At 49.7% G+C, this 19815-nt stretch overlaps 1 protein-coding gene across 1 annotated transcript in view; it reads right to left on the reverse strand.

Annotated features, from left to right (window-relative positions):
• The window catches only part of CCND2 (cyclin D2), a 28755-nt gene extending 20154 nt beyond the window's left edge, over positions 1–8601 (reverse strand). Inside the window, exons 1-3 of the mRNA XM_033058972.2 lie at positions 7913–8601; positions 6304–6519; positions 3744–3903 (exon numbers count right to left, since the gene is read on the reverse strand). Of these exons, the coding sequence (XP_032914863.1) occupies positions 3744–3903; positions 6304–6519; positions 7913–8107 (571 nt within the window). The 5' untranslated portion in view covers positions 8108–8601. The remainder of the gene's footprint in view (positions 1–3743; positions 3904–6303; positions 6520–7912) is intronic.
• Between the last annotated feature and the right edge of the window lie 11214 nt (positions 8602–19815).

The raw sequence follows: 19815 nt of genomic DNA on the forward strand, positions 1-19815 counted from the left end.
TGGGCAGAGTGGAAAAGCAGCACAATCCCAGAGAGCAAAACAAGGATGGTCTCCATTGGGGTCATAGCTAACAGGAACCTCCCATGCTGAAGAATCCCAGAATCATTAGGGCTGGAAGGGACCACTGGAGATGGTCCAGTCCACACCCCCGTGCCATGGCAGGGTCACCTGGAGCAGGTGAACAGGAGTGTGTCCAGGTGGGGTTGGAATGTCTCCAGAGAGGGAGACTCCAGGCCCTCCCTGGGCAGCTGTTCCAGGGCTCTGCCACCCTCAGTGTGCAGAAACTCTTCCTCATGTTGAAGTGGAACTTGTTGTGTTTCAGTTTATGGCCACTGCTTCTTGTCCTGTCGCTGGGCACCACTGAAAAGAGCCTGGCACCGACTTCTAAATACCTCTTTGAGGTAGTTATATGCACTTATGAGATCCTCTCTCAGTCTTCTCCAGACTAACCAAGCCCATCCCCCTCAGTCTCTCCTAAGAGAGAAGCCATAGCACCACTTAAGGCCCCCAAATGCTTCCTCTTGGTGCCTTGAAAACTCAGAAACCTTCTGAAGGAGATTTTGGCTTGCACTGGAAGCCACCAATGGGATGAGGAAACAATGACATGGTGACAGATCAGGCTATGCCAGTGCATAGTGTCCATCCATGCACTCTTACTGTACTGTGAGCTGGAGGAAAATGCCACTTCCATGCCCTCCTAATGGAGAAGGAGACCCTTGAAACCTTTGTGAGTGCAGAGCAATGAAAGAGAAAACTCTTTATTCAGAGGACACACAGGCTTCTGTCCTGCTCAGCAGCCCTATGCTCTGATGGGACCAAGGGCAAACAGGGAGACATTCCAGTTCCAGTCATGCTCATGTGAATCATTAATCACTGCAAGGACTGGGGAGAGGCCGTGGGTTTATTTCCACGCAGCTTGGTTCAGGAACTGGGCTCAAAATAAAGGCAGAGAAACAGAGACAGTGCCAAAGTGACCAAACATGACTAAAAGGAATATGCAGAAGAACAGAATATCACCTCGTTTTGGGGAACGTTCAGATGGAAAGGAGAACAGGGATGAGTATCACAGTGATCCTACATCCAGGACAACACCCAGTAACTGTTCATGGCTGCTTAACTCTTCATTTGCTGACACTAAGTGCTGCAGGACTGACATCAAAGCCAGCTCTGTACAGGCAGGGAACACCTGGGAATTTCAGGTAAAACATTTTTGCTGGGAAATTAAATGGGGCGGTTGATGAAGAAGAACTAAGGTTAGGGGAGAAAAGTTCAAAATATGCCAGATTGTGCATGATACTTTAAAGAAGAAAAGTTCTTGAAAGCAGAGAAAGCTGTGCTGAGATCAATAAGGAAATAGAGATTCACTGCTGTGCTCCAGAGCTATTAGCCAGGCAGCCAGGTCAGGTCTGGGAATAGTAAAGAGTCAAACCCAGACAAAAAACACACATGGGGAGCAAGGGAAGAGGGAGCCACATGTCAGAGGAGGTCCTACTGCTGAAAGGAGGCAAATGGGGAAATGAAACACCAGGCTTAACCCATTCTGGCAGAGAGCAGCAGCTCTGAGGGAAAAAGAGAAAGAAGAAACAGCAGCTGATGAGAGCTCTGCAACAAACAGGACAAGAAAAGGAAATGACAACAGGATCTGGAAGGAAGTCTGATGAGAAGGGAATTTTCTTCAAAGAGTGGCAGTGAAAGGGAAATTCTGTAGTAACAACAACATTTCCACAATGGAAATTGGGGTAGCAGTTCACAGGTAAAGTGGGACTGTGGTATGGAGTGCCTGGATAAGATCTCTGCTTTCAAAACGAAAAAGTTTTGTAGGTCTCCTCAAAACTACACAGTGGTCTGTGGACAATGGGATGAGAAGAAAATCTCCAGCCAGCACCACAGTGCCCTCACTTTTGGGAAGCTCTCTACTCAACAATTATGCCTCTCACTTTTAAGAGAAGAAAATCTTGACTTGTTGCTTCTTTAAGTTCTACACAAAGGACTTAATTTCCTGCATTGGAGACATATAACATGAGAGGCAGATCACATGGGGGACACACATGAGGGAACTGCATGACTGGGCTGAGGGCTGGAAAGGGGGCACTGCTCTGGATCTCAGTAAAAGGACTTCTAGAGCATGGAGCTAACCACCAAAGAATTCATGGAGTGGAAAGAAGCCATGGACTTTGGAGACACTTTCACAGCCCACAGTCTTGCAAGGGTTTGGTTATATGGAAAACTTTAAGGGCAAAGGATTGTGGACCAGAATTTGAGATGTTAAATCATAAGGAAATTCTAGTGCTCTAAAGAAAACATGCTGGATAAAAAATAAACCAAAACGCTACTGTAGGAAGTAAAAGCAACAAAAGAGTGGGAAGATTGTCTTGTTTGGAAGGCAACATGGAGCTGTATTGGAGTTTGATGGCTGATGGTGAGAAGATGCAGGGAAACATCCATGGGAAAGACTATCTTTTTCATATCACACAAGGCAGAACAGTGAATGCATCCTGAGCAAGGGGAGAAGGCAAAGAAATTACTAAGAGTGATCCTGCAGTATTTGAGCAATATTTCTATTGAGTCCTGTGGTCACTGGTCTGAAAAGGATCATGCAGCAGTAGGAAAAGAAGGGAAAGTCTGAGCATCATGGCAACCAGAAAGTCAATTACCCTAATACAGCCCATATATAACCTCTAAAACAGACCAACTGAGGTAGGAAGAATTGGCCAACATTGTAAAAGCAGTCACTACGTCTTGAAGACCACGAAAAGCAGATATTCAAACCCAAAAGTTGCATCCAGTCTTTCCTTCCCCTCTGCAAACATGCAGGCAGAACAATTCCAATCACAAAGGACTAGGTATGTCAAACTGGTGAATTCAAACACTGAGCCATCCACTACTTGGTAATAACTCTGGAAAACACTGCATGCTGTTTATCTAGTCCAGATCTAGCTCCTAAGAAGAAGCCTTACCATTAGCCCTTTGGATGAAAATTCAGAGTATACTAATTTTCTAAAAGTAACTGAGGGAAGAAAAACCCAAACAACAAAATAACACACAAGTAAAAACCAGTGTTTTGCAGACAGGTCAAAATTAAAAAGCCTGTCTTCCACACTTCCACAGAGGGAATTATTCTCATCTCAATCTTCAGAAACTGTGTTCAGCTGTATGACAAAAGGAGAGTGCAGTCGCTCCCTATGAAATACATTAGTTTCACTGCTTTCTTGGGGTGAAGCTAGGAAAAAATCCAATATTTTTTAAAAAAGTAATTACCTTCTAAACTGCCATTCTCTATGCTTCAGGGATGTGGTAGTACCACATGAATGTTAAAACACAAGAGTTTTACCTTTTATCTGGACAGAGCACAGTTAATGAAAAGTTTATGAACGCATTCACGCAGTGCATTGGCTCAACACATTTTGGGTTAATGTGCCATAACAGCTTCTGTATTTTGAGCTGTCCTTACAAATGATCCATGGCCCTCTAAAAGAAGCAGTGAACGGGCAAAATAAAACCAAGGATGGTCGAATCCAGCCTTACAAGACTTCACTTCAAAAGCACCACACACCCCAGCTGTACTACAGGTCACTATTGCAAGAATTCTGTCACAGTTTTGGGGTCTGATTCACAAACAGCCCCATGGGATTTAGCTCCTCTTTCCACATCATGTAAGCAGGGATGGGATGAAGCACCACCAGGAACAAATCAGCCCTCCCAACCACACCATGAGCAGCAGCAGCCAGAGCAGCTGAGCCTACCTGTGGCACAAAGGGCGATGAAGGTCTGTGCATGCTTCCGGATCAAAAGCAACTTGTCTTTAGGGAGCGGCACCTTCCTTAGGATGTGTTCAATGAAATCGTGTGGGGTGACAGCTGCAAGGTTCCACTTCAACTTCCCCAGCACCACCAGCTCCCATTCCTACAGAGGGGGGACAGGGAGAGCAAAAAAGAAAAGCCATAAGCCTGTGAAAAACCTCTGCTTATTCCTTATTATAACTTTATTACTGCTAAATGTGTTTAGCTCAGACCCTTTTTTCCATACGCCTCTACCGCTTTGAAGTTGTTGACTTTATATTCTTTTTTTTTTTTTGAACACCAGAAATGTCAGGCTCTACTGAAAATAATGAGACCTGGCAGCTCCTGCCAAGGTTTTACTTTTTTTTTTTGTATCCAGTGCTGAATGCCCACCCAGAAGTTTAGCCTGCAATTAGATATTGCCAAGGTCACTGTGGTCCTTTCCTAGTAACTTCTTTTAAATGGCTATAGTCCTTACTTTATAGCCATTTAAAGCCCTAGGGACAGCCATGCACAAAAATAACCTAGATATACATTCCTTTTTTCAAAACTGGGGAAGTTGGCTTGATGGCATTCCCTCCCAAAACTGTACTCCAAAGGTCCTGCAGATAAATCTGACGGTGCTTAAACTACTCCAAGACAGGCTCTGCAGAAAGGAAACGAACACAACACAGCCAAGAAGTAGCCTGTGTAAATTATCTGCCAGTAAATCATGTAGGAGCCATTCCCAGATTCTTTGCACGCCCAAAACTCCCACTGCAATCAAAGGAAAACTTGGGCGTGTACGTAACTACCAGCCATTCTCTGCAGTGGGATTCCATGTGCAAACAGCAGCGGATTGCCAGATCCAGCCTTGGGGTGCATGACCTGCCTGCTTCAACATTTAAACCGAGTTCTGAACACCTTACAGCGCCCCACAGAGAGAGCAAAGCCCAGGCCTCCAACTGGCAATTGTCTCATCCATCAACTATTAGCCATTAACTCAATTCCGCGCGCTGGATCCCGAGTCCTGACGATGCCTGATGGAGCCCTGCATGGTGGGGAGCCCCAGCTGAGCTCACAGAGCTGGCAAGTCAGGGGAAAAAAAAAAAGTCCTTGAATTTTGCAGCCGCGGAGACATCGAGCAGCGTTGCTGAGAAACCATAAACATGGACCCCACAATGCCATTTCTGCACTCGTTTCCCTGAATAGATGCCCACTTTAACAGCAAGTTACTTTCCTACAGGACATTCCTGCTGGATTATGACAGAGCCCTCCATGGCCTGAAAAGCCCCACATATACGCAAAAAGCCGCAGAAACAAGGTAGTTTTCTTTTAATTTCTCAGGGAAACATGCAAAATGTTGGAGTATAAGGGCAATTATATGAACTCAGGCCTGCTCTTCTCAGCATTACTGATGTGACAGGTTTTGAGAGAGAACAGTCAACTCCAGAGGACTAAATAGAAGGAAGCACTTTAAACACATGCTTAAATCCACGTGGCACAAGAAGGTAAGGACATTGCTCTAAATATTTGCACGTGGGGGCCACAGCACTTCCCTCGCCCATCTGTGCTACCTCATGGCCCTGACAGCCAGGCTCTTTAATTCAGTGGAAGCATGAGCTATCAACCCCAACCCCTCCCCAGGGGGAATTCCCAGTGATTCATAGGAAAAATTCTCCTGCAACTCAGAGGCTATAGCCATCTCTCTGACCTAGCATCCATGTCACATCCAGTGCTCCACATCGTGATGCACACATCACTTATTTCCTTCAGTAATTATCAATTTGCTTCTGCTTCCACTGCACCTGAACCGAGAGAAGCAGCAGACGTGAGATGGTTTAACTGAGCTGTATCACACGGGATGGGTCAGGTTGGAAAGGACCACAGTGGGGTACCTAGTGCCACCTCCCTGCTCCACCAAAGCCACCCCAGAGCACAGGCTTGTGTCCCAGATAATTCTGGAACATCCCCAGTGAGGCAGACTGGACAATCTGCTCAGCGCTTGGTCACTGCACAGTGAAGAAATTCTTCCTCGCCTTCAGGTGGAGCTCCCTGAGGCATCACTTGGTGCTGATGCCTCTTGGGCACGGCCGAGCACCCCGGGTTCCCCCCGACGATCCCGGGTTCCCCCCGGTGCCGGCAGAGGCTCGGCACCGCCGCGTGTCTGCCGCCAGGTGGCGCCGCCGCGCCGCCCGCCCGTGCACGTGCGCCCGGCGAGGTCCCCCGTGGGGACAGCGGGACACGGCGGGGACACGGCGGGGACACGGCGGGGACACGGCGGGGACACGGCGGGGACCGACCCATCCCCGGCACCGCCAGCCCCAGAACCCCCGGCAGCAGCGCACCGGGCGGCCACGCGCATGGCACTGCCAGGCGGCTTGGCAGGACAGGGATGTCCCCGCGGGTGTCCCCCGCCCTCAGCGGTGACAGCCGCGGCTTTGTGGCCCTGGGTTTTTTACAAGGCAAGGGTCGGGTGGCCGAGTGCTGCGGCAGCGAGAGGAAGGTGCTGCGACGGAGAGGAGGGAGGGATGGGGCTGCTTACCAGCAGCTCTTGGGGTTTGATGGAATTGTCCGTGTATATGCACAGCTTCTCGGCTGTGAGGGGGATTGTCTCTTTGAGCTTGGAGGCCAGGAACATGCACACCGCCCCCAGCAGCTGCAGATGGCACTTCCGAGTGGGCACCACAGCTAAGAATCTGTCCAAATAATTCATGGCCAGAGGGAAAACTTCTTCTTCGCACTTCTGCTCTTCGCAGACCTGCAAGTGAGGAGCGTGGGGAGGGAAGGATGGGGCAGGCGGGGGGAAAACGGGGATGGGAAGCGAGAAAGAGGCAAGAGAAAATTAAATAAATGAGTGAACCCACCAAACAGACCACTACTTCCCTTGCTTTTGCTCCTATTTTTGTTTCCCGGGGAGCTAAATTTTGGGGGAGGGGGAGATCTGTGGAGAGGCTGGGAAGGCTGTCAATCGGCTTTCACATTCCTTTAGTTCATTCAGTAAGAAATGAATTCAAGACACTGTGTGGGAGAGCCGAAAAGCCCCATCCAGCAGCAAGCGAGCAGCCTCAGACTTTTTTTTTTTTTTTTTGCGACCCAATTTTTCTTTTTTTTATTTCGTCATATTTTCAAAAAATCGATAAAAAATATCAAAACTTCCCCGGCGGTCCCGGTTTTGGGGCTGGCGGCATCCCGGGACGATCCCCTATCGTTTCCGACAATTGTAAAAATTCCCCCGCCGGGTGTCCCCCAGCTCTGCGCCCCCAATCCCGCGTTGTGGGGGAAGGACGGGAGACATAGCGAGGGCGAGGTGGGGTGGAGAGAGAGCCCGAGCCGCCTGGATCCTTTTAGCAGGCAGCGAGCAGCAAAAATCTTTTAAAAATTTACCAAAAATCGGTGCCGCGGAGAAAAAGCACAAATCGCACATGAAAACCAAGCGGGGAGTCTGGGCTTTCCAACCCACGGGGTTTGGCTCGGGAAAGGTCCCCCCCGAAGGAGATCCGAAGGGGCAAAGCATGGCTGGTGGGGCCAGCGCGGGGCGGGCGAGCCTGCGGGGCTGCGGGCCCGCTGCCGCTGCGCCTGCAGCCTCGGGGCGAACAGGGGGGCTCGGCGCTGGCCCCACGGCCCCGACACACCGGGGGTCCCGCTCCGCGGGGCCGGGGGGCACTGCCGAGCCCCCCGGAAAGCAGCGGGGGCAGCCGGGCTCGGCGCCTGCGAGCGGAGTCCGCATGCAGCGCAACATGGCGAGAAGAAGGCACGTCCTCCCCACTGCATACGTGGGCACGGAACCCCGGCCGGGCAGAACGCGGGGCACACGGGGCACCCCCCGATCCTCGCCCTGCCCCGGGCGCTGCTCCCTGCTCCCAGCAATGCCTCAATCGCAAGCGCTCCCGGAGGCGGATTTTCTTTGCTTTTAATTGCAATGACTTTTACAACTCTCTCGCACCACCCCCCACCCCCATCCGACACGCCGCGCTTCCTCCCCTCCTGCAGCCCGGAGCCCCCCGGGTCTCCCCCGCGGGCTGTCCGTGTGCCCCGCGCCCTTCCCGCACCGCCGAGCTCCGGAGGGGCACCGGGAGGAGAGGGATCGACAAGCAGACGCCACCCGGTGATCGGAAGAGCGCGGGGCTGCAGGGGCAGAGGGGTGTACGAACCTCCAGCATCCAAGTGGCCACCATCCTCCTCATGAAGGGCTGGATGTCCTTCTGGACGCACTTGAAGTAGGAGCATTGGGGCAGATACCTTTCCTCTATGGTTAGTAAGTTGTGCAAAACGCGGTCATCGTAGAGCAAGTTCGGGTCAGGCAGAGCTCTCCTCATGGGATCCACCTCGCAGCACAGCAGCTCCATGTTTCCAAAGAGATCTCCCTCTTTCTCTGATGGGAAAGGTTTTTCCTTTTTTTTTTTCTTTTTTTTTTCTTTTTTTTTTTTTTGTAGGGGGTGGAGAAAGGAGAGGGGTAAAGGAGGAGGGGTAGGTGGGTGGGAGGAAGACGGCAGGGCTTTCCAGCTCGCTCCTGCCTCCCTTGAAACTTGTCTCTCCCTCTCTTGATTTCTAGCCTAAAGTTGAAGCGAAGTGACGCAACTCGCCAGGGCAGGCAGTTCTCTCTCTTGTTATTATGGAGAACAGCAGCTGGTCAGACGTAACATCAAACGCGCTTTTTTTTTTTTTTTTCCCCTCTCTATAAGCTAACAAGGAACCAGGAGGCCCTCGTATAGGGACACACAGACACAAATGACAGCTTCTCTTTTGCTTCCTTCCAGCAACCAAATTAAAACCGCTCCACGCTTGCCTTCTGAGGGAGCCCGTCCCGATCAATTTCCCTCTCCTTTTCTTACTGCAAGGAACTGTGGGCTCCCCTCGGTACCCACCCAGACCATGGGGGCCAAGTATGAAATGTCCTGGCACAGCAGGCTGCCAGATCCATGTCTCCTTCTCCCTGCTCCGGCACCCCCTTAAACCTGCAGCCGGAGGGGGACAGAGCTCCTCGCTAACAGCAAACCCCCCAAAAAACCCTGGAGGGGTGGGGGTTCCGCGACGTATTCGGGGTGAAACCTCACAACCACCACGTCCGGCACACATTGGCGGTTCGAGCGGGCGAACCGCCGTAGCGCTGCACGGCCACACCGATACAACTTTCTAGGAAACGCAGCGGAGGAGGGAGGGAGGAGGGAGGGAGGAAGGGGAGGAGGGAGAAAGGTTGGCTGGGGAGGAGGGGGGAGGTAAGAGGAGTTATGTCCCACACAGGGTGACTTCCACCCTGCTCGCACTTCGCCTGCAGAATGTGACAACTTTGCGGAGCCTCTGCCGGCTGAGGCGGAGCGGAGGCTCCCGAAGGGGAAGGCACTGCCGGCGCGGCCGCAGCCCCGCGGGGACCCCACAGCGGCCGCCCCCGAGCCCCCCGGCCGGCGCGGAGGGTGGGCACGGAAATACCGCCTTAAAAGTGCGAGCGGGGACTTTGGGGCGCCGCTTCCCCTCCCACTATTTGCATAGCCAATAGCTCTGGGGCTCTCGCCGCTGCGCGCTGATTGTTACCGGGCAGATTATATTTTAAGGGCGCATGATGCCCGGGCATCGAGAGCAAGCCGGGCGGGATGGGGGACAGGGAGCCGCCTCACCTGAGCGCTCCGCCGCTCCCGGCAGCCGCACGGGCTCGGTCGGCACCGGCGGCGAAGCGGGCGAGCGGCCCTCATTGCCGGCGAGTGGGCACCGGCGCCCCCTCCCACGCCAGCGCTCGCCCTTCTGCATCAGAGCGGATGGGAGGGGTGGGAACGGCTTTGCCGACTCTCTCCGGAGCCCAGCAGCAAGGCTGCCTCGGCAAAATCCCGCAGCGAACCCGCCCGTCGGAGCAAAGGGCTACTTGGGCAGCAAAAAGCCAGCGGCAGTGTCGGCCGCCCCCATCCTCCCGCCCCCATCCCCCTGGAGCGGGGAACGGCAGAGAGCAGCATCTCCCCACAAACTCATCTCCGCGCCCCCCCGGTCCCGTCCGCGGAGCGCGCAGCCCAGGCTGCGGGGAGCTGCGGGCATCGTGTGTGGCCCGGCAGCCGAGCCGCGGGCTACCGGGGACGGACAGGGCTGTGCCCGATGACGAGCAGGGCTGTACCCGGGTACAGCAGGGCTCTGCCCGTCAAGGCTGGCGTTTGAGGGGCGGCGAGGAGGGGGAAGCCCCCGGCGCACGGCGAGGGCGGCGAGCGGGACCCGCTGCGGCGCGCTCCGCAATGAAAGGCTCTTTAACTTCCACCATTCATTTCCCCTTCCTGGCTGCTCCCGCGAACAGGGAGCGTGTTGTGTCAGCGCACGTTTTCCTTCTCCAAACTTAAATTCATAAGCGCTCCCGGCTGGCTTTGTAGCCCGACAATGCAGCGATTGTGATTTATGTGGGGTTTCGCGGGGGAAGGACAACGGGTGTCCCGATTGTCCGGCAGCGCCTTTCCGAAGTGGGGTGATGTCTGGGGCACGGCGGGGAAGGGATGCGGGGCCCCCGTGCCCCGCGATAGGGAGAGCAGCCGAGGGCACCGCGGGCACGGTGCTGGGCGTGCGGTGGGGATGTCCCGTTAGGAGAAAAAAAAAAACCAAACAAAAAACGACCACCCGAAATCAATAATAAATGGAAGCGTGCCAGCGGAGGTGCCGCTGATCTGCAGCAACGTCGTGGAAAAAAAATAGGAAAAAAACCAACCAAAACACCTTTTCCCGGTGCCTCGATTGTTACGTGCTCGGTGCCCGTTTCCAGCGGGGAACACCGTCCCTGGGAAGCGCGGCCGGCGGGCAGGGAGCCAGGGAGCCGCGGAAGCCGGCGTGCCCGAGCTGCCCCTTCGCCTTGCCCCCGTGCCCACGGGCGCTGCCGCATGCGTTTGGAGGCAGCAGATGTTTTAACAGCCTCCGTGTAGAGATTACCGAGTGCCATATGTTAAATACCACCCTTCCTCCGGAAAAAAAAAAACCACCCAAAACAAAAACAAAACAACCAGAAAAACCCAACCGCCCCCCTCCCCCCCAAAAAAGAGAGCAAAAAAATAACAAAAAATAACACAACAGCACAACAGCAAACCCCACCCTTTTCGCACTCGCTCCCCTTCTTTTGCTGAGCTGCCTCACCCATTGAAAAGCATCAATGATTAAATCAAACATCGCGGGGATGTGCGGGCGCTCCCGGGACAGCCGCTTCTCCTTGCCACTTGCCAGCCCTGCAGCCCCGAGGGAAGGGGGCTGTGCTGCTCCCAGCCCCACCGCAGCCGCCGGGTGGCAACACCGCCGGCATTATTTAGGTCTTGGGACACTCCTGCAGGGCACCGAGGGCTCCTCATCACCAACCCGACGCGCGGTTATCGTGTAATCGATAATGTGTAATGATCTTTTATTGGGCTCTGTTGGAGAGCGCTGCAAAGCTCTCGGGTTTTTTTAAAATAAATCCTAAATTCGTCATCACTTCTATTTATTTAATTTCTTTTCCCAGCACATCTCAGCCATCAGGAAGGTGCTTCAGGAGACAGGATGGGCTCAAGCTTTGCAGAGCAATAGAGACGCTGTGAGTGCGCCCGGCCGCCGCGGGGTTTTTGTTTGTTTAAATGGAATAAGTATTCCTTTGCAGTTCTTGAAACCTGAAGGCTGGAGTGTGAAACATGAGAATCTGAAAGTGAAACCGACTGGCAGCCAAAAAAGAAACAGATGAATGTGTTTCCACTGTCCAAGCTGAGGAAAGCCCCGAAAGCAAACACCATGAATAATAAAATGCGCAATAGATTTGTAATAAAATTATTCCAGCTTCAGTCATTGGAAGCAGTCTAGTTGGGTGGTTTGCTTGTTTGGTTTTTTAAAATTTATCTGATTTTTAGCCATTCAAAGGTAAATTACATAATTCCATGCTGTGCATTCAACAGGAAAAAAACATGATAAAAATTATCTTTTATTTGCTCTGGGGTTTCTTTATGAAAGACACGGAAAGGATGTGAATAGCACAGGATTTTCTGCATATCATCCATGTGTTTTCAAGGAGTATTTTAATTATACAGGTTGTTTTCAACTCTAAACAACTGTGTGGTGGCAGCTTTATGATTAACAGCCATATCAGACAACATAAGTACTGAGCAGGTGAAGCATACCCTGTGATAAAACTATTCTCACCTTTAGTGGGTGATTTTATGCAGGCTCAATAGTTAACAGCATTAACTAATGGATTCTGTGTCATTGGTTAATATATTTTTAATTAATTGCTCCTTTCTGTTTTGTGCAAAGTTTCTTCTTTAACCTTTCTCATTCCCTAGTTTAAACTTCTTCAGAGCAGTAATTACAAACTGCGTTTGTGCAAAGAATGCACGACTCCAGTCAGATTTCTTTATTAGGTGAGATGCAAAAGGAGTCAAAAAAAAAAAAAAAAAAAAAAAAAAAAAAAAAAAGCTACGAGGATGGTCGTGTACCTGGGATTGATTTCTGCTGGAAGACTCGATAAATTCACCACATTTAGCCCAAAGAATTCCCAGGCTGACATTGCTGCCTTATCAGGCAGGGGTGCCGCGTCCTTTGCAGCCGCCGCGCTCCTCTCCTGGGGGCAGGGTGATAAGGCTGCGTTCGTTTGCTCGGACCAGGAACAGGGAACAGGTGCCTCCCCCGCGCCAGGAAGTCCATGGAAAGTGACTTTTTTTACCCTGGCATGCACAACTGTACAGAAACGCCGTCATTCTTTTCTTGGGTTTGTTTGGGTTGGTTTTTTCTCTTTCTTTTTTCCCTATTTTTTTTTCTTTTTTTTTTTTCTTTTGGCGCAGATATTTGAAAGAGCAAGCATGGTTCTGATAAACTACAGGTATGAACCACTGATATCCATTTCATCATTAATAATATGATAGAATCTGAACGTGACAATCCCCCTCCCTCCCTTTTTTTTTCTTTTCTCCTCACTGCCTATGAATCAGCTTCCTTTTCTTCTTAAAATGGCTTTGCTGTTAACCTCTTGTATTCCTTACCTGCTGGCATGTATCAGTCCATAGCTCAAGAATGTCTTCAACATTAAATGTACAGTTTTTGGTTGTTTTTTTTTTTTCTTTTCAGGCTGTTGAGGGATATCAATAAAAGACTTTATGTCCCCAAACCTTCAGCTGATCTCCAATTTTTAGAGCACCTTGCTTTGACATAGCTTCCTTCCTTCCTTCAAAAGCAATGCTCAGTCTTTTCTCTGTGGTCTCTCAGGTGGTTCTGCTCTTACTAAAACAAATGTGGAGCTTCAATTCCACTTTATTTGCTTTCTGTCTACACTGAGGCAAAGCTTTTACATTTCATACACATGTGTAGCATGCCCAGGTCTATATAAAGAGAGAATAGGAAAGGAAGATGTTAAGAGGAAATTGCTCCTTTTATGGGGATTTGGGAAAGGCATATCTGAGTTGTCTTAACAGTGCTGTGCACTGCTAAATAATCACAGTATTTTCTCCCAGGAGAGCAGCTGTATTTGAAAGGTAAGTGCAAAGATTCTGTTAATCTGCAGTGAGGGAATTATCCTGACACAGAGTCCCACCCTGAATAGTTTGCTGAAACATGTGAGGCATATATTGTCTGCCAAATAGTGAGATATTTTATATGGAGCTTCATCAGAGTGGGATTTTGGTTTGGAAGCCACATGGATGACTGTGGGATGGGGATAAGCTGGACCTCTCACTGTGTGCAAATGTGTAGAACACATCCAAATTCTGGAAACAGGTGGACTTTTAAAGGGAAGAATGGCTTGTCTTCTTACCTCTGTGAAAGCATCAATAATTGTCCATGAAGAAAGATAAGGCTCTCAACCAGTATTTTGGATGTCCCCTGTGCATTCCAGGGACAATGAAATACTCTCTAGACCTGTTGATTTTTGTCTTCTTAATATGATCAGACAAACAAACAGAATAAACTTTTATTACCTGACAAAGAGACAAACACATAAACCCCTCAAAACCATAGTATCACAAAATAAAATGGTGTAAATAAATAAATTCTCTCTACTGAGGTAAATTATTTTACTTGTAATTTCCTCCTCCAGAACTGCTGAATTAAAAGTTATTCCCATGGATAAATAGTCAGGATATTTTACTACTCATGTCTGTGTCGATTACACTCACATCTGGGAAAATTATTGGCTTTTAATATATTAATAGCCTAAAATACTACATTGCATATAATATTAATGACCACCTGAATATAGTACTATCATTTGCTTCTTTTTTCTCTCCTTCTCTCCTGGGAATGCAGCATTTCAGTCCTATAATGGAGCGTTCCAGCACCAGTATGCTCCAAAGCTATGCATTTCATAGTGGTCAAATTGAAGCATTTTGAAAGGTGTTGCCCCTTTTCTCAATGGAAGTTACACCCAGAGCCTTCAGTCACTGGCCAGGTGCCACATGGCTTTTTGAATAAATGGCTTTATTGAGAATTCAGACTGTGAGCAGTGGGAACACCCTGTCACCCATGAGCTCCTCAGCATCCCTGGATTCCCCAAATCCTCCTGCTCAGCACTGCTGCGCGTGGTGAGGCTTTGCTGGGCATTGGAGTGAGTGATGGGCAAACATGAGCTTAGGTCTTTGTTCCAAGCTCAGCCCTCAGCTATTTCAGATCCCAGCTCCCAGCATTTACACACAGGCAGGTTTTGGCTGACTGAGGTGTCTTGCTAGGCATGACAAAGTCATGTCTGCTTTGTCTGAGTTCCATCCAAAGTCTGAGGAGCTTCTTGTTTGATCTTGGCAAAGCTCCTGATGTGGGTGAGAGGAAGGTCCTTTGGGCAGAGACAGGAAGGCTGGTGAAGTGATAACCGACCTCCTGGTGAAGTAGAAAGAAATGTTCACAGGTCTCTGTGAAATCCACTGCTGCTGCCCTGGAGAGCTCCCAAAGCTCCTCCATCACTCCACAGGGGCAGAACACACCAGCAGCAGCTGGGCAGTGGTGAGCGATTTCTCAGGGGCTGCATCTCCCCAGGAGTGTCTGAGGAAATGCCCTCCTGTCTCTGCAGCTCTGCTACCTCACCCCAGCAGCATTTGGCTTTTTACTCTCAGCTGAGAAACCCTCTTGCTCCACTGCTGTTTTCCCTGAATCTGGAGCTGGAGTTAACAGGCAGACACAACTTCCTATGCACGACCTTGTGCTGCCTTCCAGATGTTTTACTGTATGTAAATATACACAGCTCTGAGGAAAACATAGCTCTTATAAAGAGTTAGGTTGGAAGTCATCTAGTCCAGTCCACTGCTCACAGCAGGTCAGCACTGGGTTGCTCAGGGCCTTGTGCAGCCAAAATACCCAAGGACAGAGATCCCACAGTCTCTCTGGGTAATGCCTCAGTGCTGCACCAGCGTCAGGTGGAAGAACCTCATAAAAAATCTTTGTTAAGAAAGGTTAAGAACTTAACTTCTGTTTCTTTGTTAAGAATCCTTGTGCCTACTCAGAGTTTGCCTGGCTGTAATTCTTGTCCATCCTCTTAAAGTCTCCTGAGTATCTGAAAAGCAGAAGGAAGCAGTGGTGGGTGCTTGCTGGCCACTGGCGTTACTCCATATACATAGCTCAGGGTGTAGCATGCAAGATCTGTAGTGTGGCTTTTATTGGTGAATGGAACTGCCTTAGTAACTAAAAAAATCACTAACACATGTCCCACACTGCAGTCCTTCACTGAAACCTCCAGATCTCCTCCACTGTCTCCTCTCTTGTCTCTGTTCTTGGTCCTTCTTCACCCCTCGTGATGCAAATCTGTACCCCAAGTAAAACCTTGTTGTGCTGTTGTCTCATTTTTCTGTGTGCTGAAACTCCCAGCTGGGCTTTTACCTCATCCTGACATCGCAATAACCTCTTGGAGCAGGTTCTAGAGTGGTGTTAGTAGCTCCTCATCCTGTCCATGAGCTCTTCCCGAGGTGCTGTCTGCTGGCTGGAAGCCCTTTTGCTGAGTGGGTTCTCATGTCCAGACATGAGCTGTTTCTTTTTTGGGTTTCAAATTTTTATTTATAAGGCTCATTGATGCCAATTACCATCCTCAGAAGAGAAGCTTCCCACGGGTCAGGAAAGCACCATTTCTGCTTCACAAATATCTGAGGCTCTGTGCTGTAGAGCAACCTCTTACAGGAGCTCCATTGCACATTATGGACACTTCCCAGTGTCCCAGCAGTTCCCGGACAAAAACACCTCCTCATCAGAGAGGAAGATTCCTTTTACAGATGGTTTCCACACTTGTGTTCTAGCACCACCTTCTCTTCTGCCCCTATCTCACAAATGTTGCACTGAAAAGAAGGGAGGAGACTGATTTCTCTGTCTATGAATAGACGGACTATTAGAGATCGTTGGCACCTGAATGGGCTTTGTTATCTTCAGATAACAAAGGAATTGCTCCATCCTGGAGAAGGTCAGGTTATGCAGATTGTCTGGGAATTGAGGAACAAGCATTCCCTTAGAAGCAGGGCTAAGAAGCCATTTACAAAGAAAAGCTGGAAAGGTAAAAAAATCAAGAAGGGAACACACCTCTGCAGAAGAGAATCCTTTTCAATGAATCAAGTACCTGTGAAGGGAGCTATGGAAGAAAGGCTTCGATTTCATGTGGCAGCACCCTGTCCAGGAGTGAAAGAAGGTCCTCCTAAGAGGATTTGGAAAGCACTGACAAAGGACAGTGAGGAACCAGAAGCAGGGAATTGCAGATAGGCTCTGCTGTTGCATTACCTGGCTCTATAGATTTTCTTGCGTATCTCAAGTGAAGCGTGATTATTTTTACAAACATTACAAAATCGCTTTGCTATGTATTTTAATAGCTATTTATCCCTGAGGTGGTAAATTATAAAGTAGAGGGCCTGCAAGGGTAGGATGCAAACAGAAATGGAAGTTGGAACTCCTGGAGAGCTGAGAAAGCCAGTATTAATCTCTGTTCCTGGCAGTGGGGTCTCAGGAAGGAGGACTCGAGGGAGGAGCTATGTCTTGAGAACACACTTAGAAAACTCCTGTTCCTGGGATCTGTTTGGTTTAAAGCAGCATAAAAACCATCTGCTATGCCCCACACACAACCCTGTTATGGATAATCAAAATGTTGTATGTAGGGTTTTGAGAGGACTCAGCAGGTTTGGGGGGACAGAGGTTTGGGGTTGGTTTTTTTTTTCATTTTGTCCTTTTTTCCTGTGAAAGTCAGGGACAGATTGAAATCTGCTGAGTCCAGCACTTAGAAGATGGCTGAAAGTTGGCTTGGAATTTTCAAACTCTGCTGGGAATCAGAGCATATGTCCAGAAGAGCATCAGATACCCAGAGAAAGTTAGAAGTAGTGGTAATTTGGTTTATCTTCCAAGCTGAATAGTAATTATAATGTTTGCAGACAACTTTGTGATGCTTTCTGTAACTGTAGCTTTTTTTCCCCCCCTCACACTACAGAAACAGCATATTCTTGTCATGCAGCTGTTGCTTACTGTGTCTTCCTTCTGCTTTGGGTGGATTTTCCCATGTTCATATCTGTAGCTTTTGAGTCCTTCTGTCAGTGAACAGCTGCAGGATGATACTAGATAGAACTGGATTTTTTTTTTTTTTTTTCTGTGTTCACACACAAGCAGGCTTGTGAACAAAAGATTTTAAAGGAAGCTGATAAATGAACAAGGTCTTTTGGACGATGCAATGTTGCTAACGGTGCGGACAATGGAAATCCTTGTACTTGTCCTCTCTGAAAGCCAAGGAAGACATAACTCAAGCTGTTTTATCTGTTAGCCACCAAGCTTTTCCCTACAGGCTCCAGAGAGGATATTCCCTAATGGACTCATCTTTCATGTGACAGAAAGGGAAGTGCTATCTCCCAGCCTAATGCTTGCCTTTCAACTTGGTGGCCCTGCACGGCGAGTCCCTGTTTTTAGAGCTTCAGGGAGGATCGTGCCTTTCTCAGGAGTTCCAGATGGGACACGTGCAAATCCCAGAGCTTCCCTGTGCCTCCAAGGGAAGCAGATCCACTTCTCTGGATGGATGTCCATCTCAGCCCTGCTCTGAGGCTGGACTCTGTGCACTTTGCCAGCTGTTCAGCTGCTGTGCCCAGCCAGGCACAGTGGCTGCCATTGTGTCCCGAGAGGATGGGAATGGGAGCGTGTGTGGGGAAGCTGAATGTACATTTGTCCCATTCCTGCAGCTCTCTCATGTTTCCTTTGGGCTCTGCATGAGGACCCTGGGGACAGCAGCTTTATTTGTTTGTTTTTCCTGTGTCCTTAGCTTCTTTTTCCATTCTTGAAGTAATTGTTCCACTTACATGAAAAGAGCCATTTGCAAATCAGCAGCGACTGACCCATTCGGCTGCCACCACCCAGCGTCCACTCTTGCACACAGTGGGACAAGGACAGAGACAGATCCTGGTGCAATGGGAAGGGGCACCACAGGGAATTCTCACCAGCTTACCACAAGCAAAGTACAGGAGGGTTTTTTGAGGAGGAAAAGGAGAGGCCAGGGTGTTGGACAATGGGTTTGGCACAGAGCTGGCCACCCTTTGTCCCCTCTGCCAAGGGGCTTTGCCAGCATGGACATTTGTGTGTGGAGTGTGGGCTCAGGATGGGGGAGGCAAATACAGACAGATGGACAAGGGAGGATAGAAGGGTTATGGCCAGCTCTGCTCAGCCTCCCTGTGTCACAGCTGCTTGGGACACTGCCAGGGGTGGGCTCTGGGGTGAACATGGGGAGAGGCAGGGGAAGCACCAAAGCCAGGCCTGACACTGGAACACAAAAAGAAAGGAATAAAAGAAACCTGAGAATAGCTGGAGACAAAATACAGTGTTAGGTGTATCCTTAGGCTGAACTGGCTCAGCCATGCCCATTTGTTTTCCCTCTTTGCTTCATCTGTCTCTTGTCTTAGGTGCAGCACTGCAAGGTTGAAAGTTTTGGCCATTCATTTGTGTTTGGGCACAGTCAGACACCTGAGGAAACACTGTCCATGTGCCAGCAAGGAGAGCCAGGCTCATCTGCACTTCTCTGAGGGCAGCTCCAGTGTTACACACCTGTGGTGAAATATGTGAAGGCTTCCATGGCATTCTCCCTGCTACAGGTGGTAGAAGGGCAGAGTGAAAGCATGATATGATTTTTAAGAGCTTTACACAGCACAGACTGCCCTGGGTTAATGTCAGCCTGCCCAGACACACTGCTCTGTTGGGATGGGCACTATGGCCTGGTGGAAAAGAGTCAGACTTGTGGAAGATTTATCCTGTGGTCAGCTGGTAAAAATGCAGTAGTCTAGGTGAGTTAGTTCTCGTATGAACAAAGCCAGAGTGCCAGCTTCTGCTCTGGAAAAGTTATTGCCTGTCCTCATCCCATCAGTGAGTTAAACACCTGTAACTGAGTGGGTTGAGGAAAAGGAATGTGAAGGGGTAAGTGGTATTTGGGATACAACTGGTCCACTTTTGGCATTTTCCAACAAATGTGCACTTTTCTCTGTGCTAATCTTTGCACAGGAAGGTGCTGAGCCTCTTCACCATCCCACAAACCTTTCCATGCTGCTTTTGTCTCCTTGGCCCCTCCAGAGACTTGGCAGTGGCGATGTTCCTGGTGTCCTGTGATTGCTGCTCAGCATGTTGGATGGTCCCAGCCCATTTCTTCCCTGGGCTCCCTGCCCTCCACTGCAGCCCCACCTGCTGCCCCTCATTGTCCTGCTGCCTGTGTGGCCAGGCACACAATGGGAGCCTGGGCTGTGGCTTCCAGCCCCACAGGGACAGAGCTCTCCAGGCAGTGTGCGTGAAGTGCCATCCTAAGAGTGGGGACTCATGCTGGGGACGTGTTGCTTACCCTACCTTATTGCAAATATGCTTCATCTGACACTGAGAATAGAGGAAGGGGTTCCTTAGAAGCTTTTTGTTTTCTGTTCCTACTGATTGGGGCTTAATACTGTGGTGGATGTGTGGATGGGGTGTGCGTGAAGGGAAGGAAGCATATGGGACTTCAGGCACAGAAGGAACAGGGCCAGAGAAGAAAAGTCAGAGGAACAAGAGGAAGCATTTTCTGCGGGGGGGAAGGGGGAGAGAATAAAATGTGTCAGTTGTGTGAAAAGTGGAGACCTGCAGGGAAAAGCAGGGCTTAAACTGTGCCTAGGGTGCTGTGCCAGCAGGAGCTAAGCTCCAG

Source organism: Catharus ustulatus, chromosome 4, assembly GCF_009819885.2.
Source record: "Catharus ustulatus isolate bCatUst1 chromosome 4, bCatUst1.pri.v2, whole genome shotgun sequence".
NCBI lineage: Eukaryota > Metazoa > Chordata > Aves > Passeriformes > Turdidae > Catharus > Catharus ustulatus.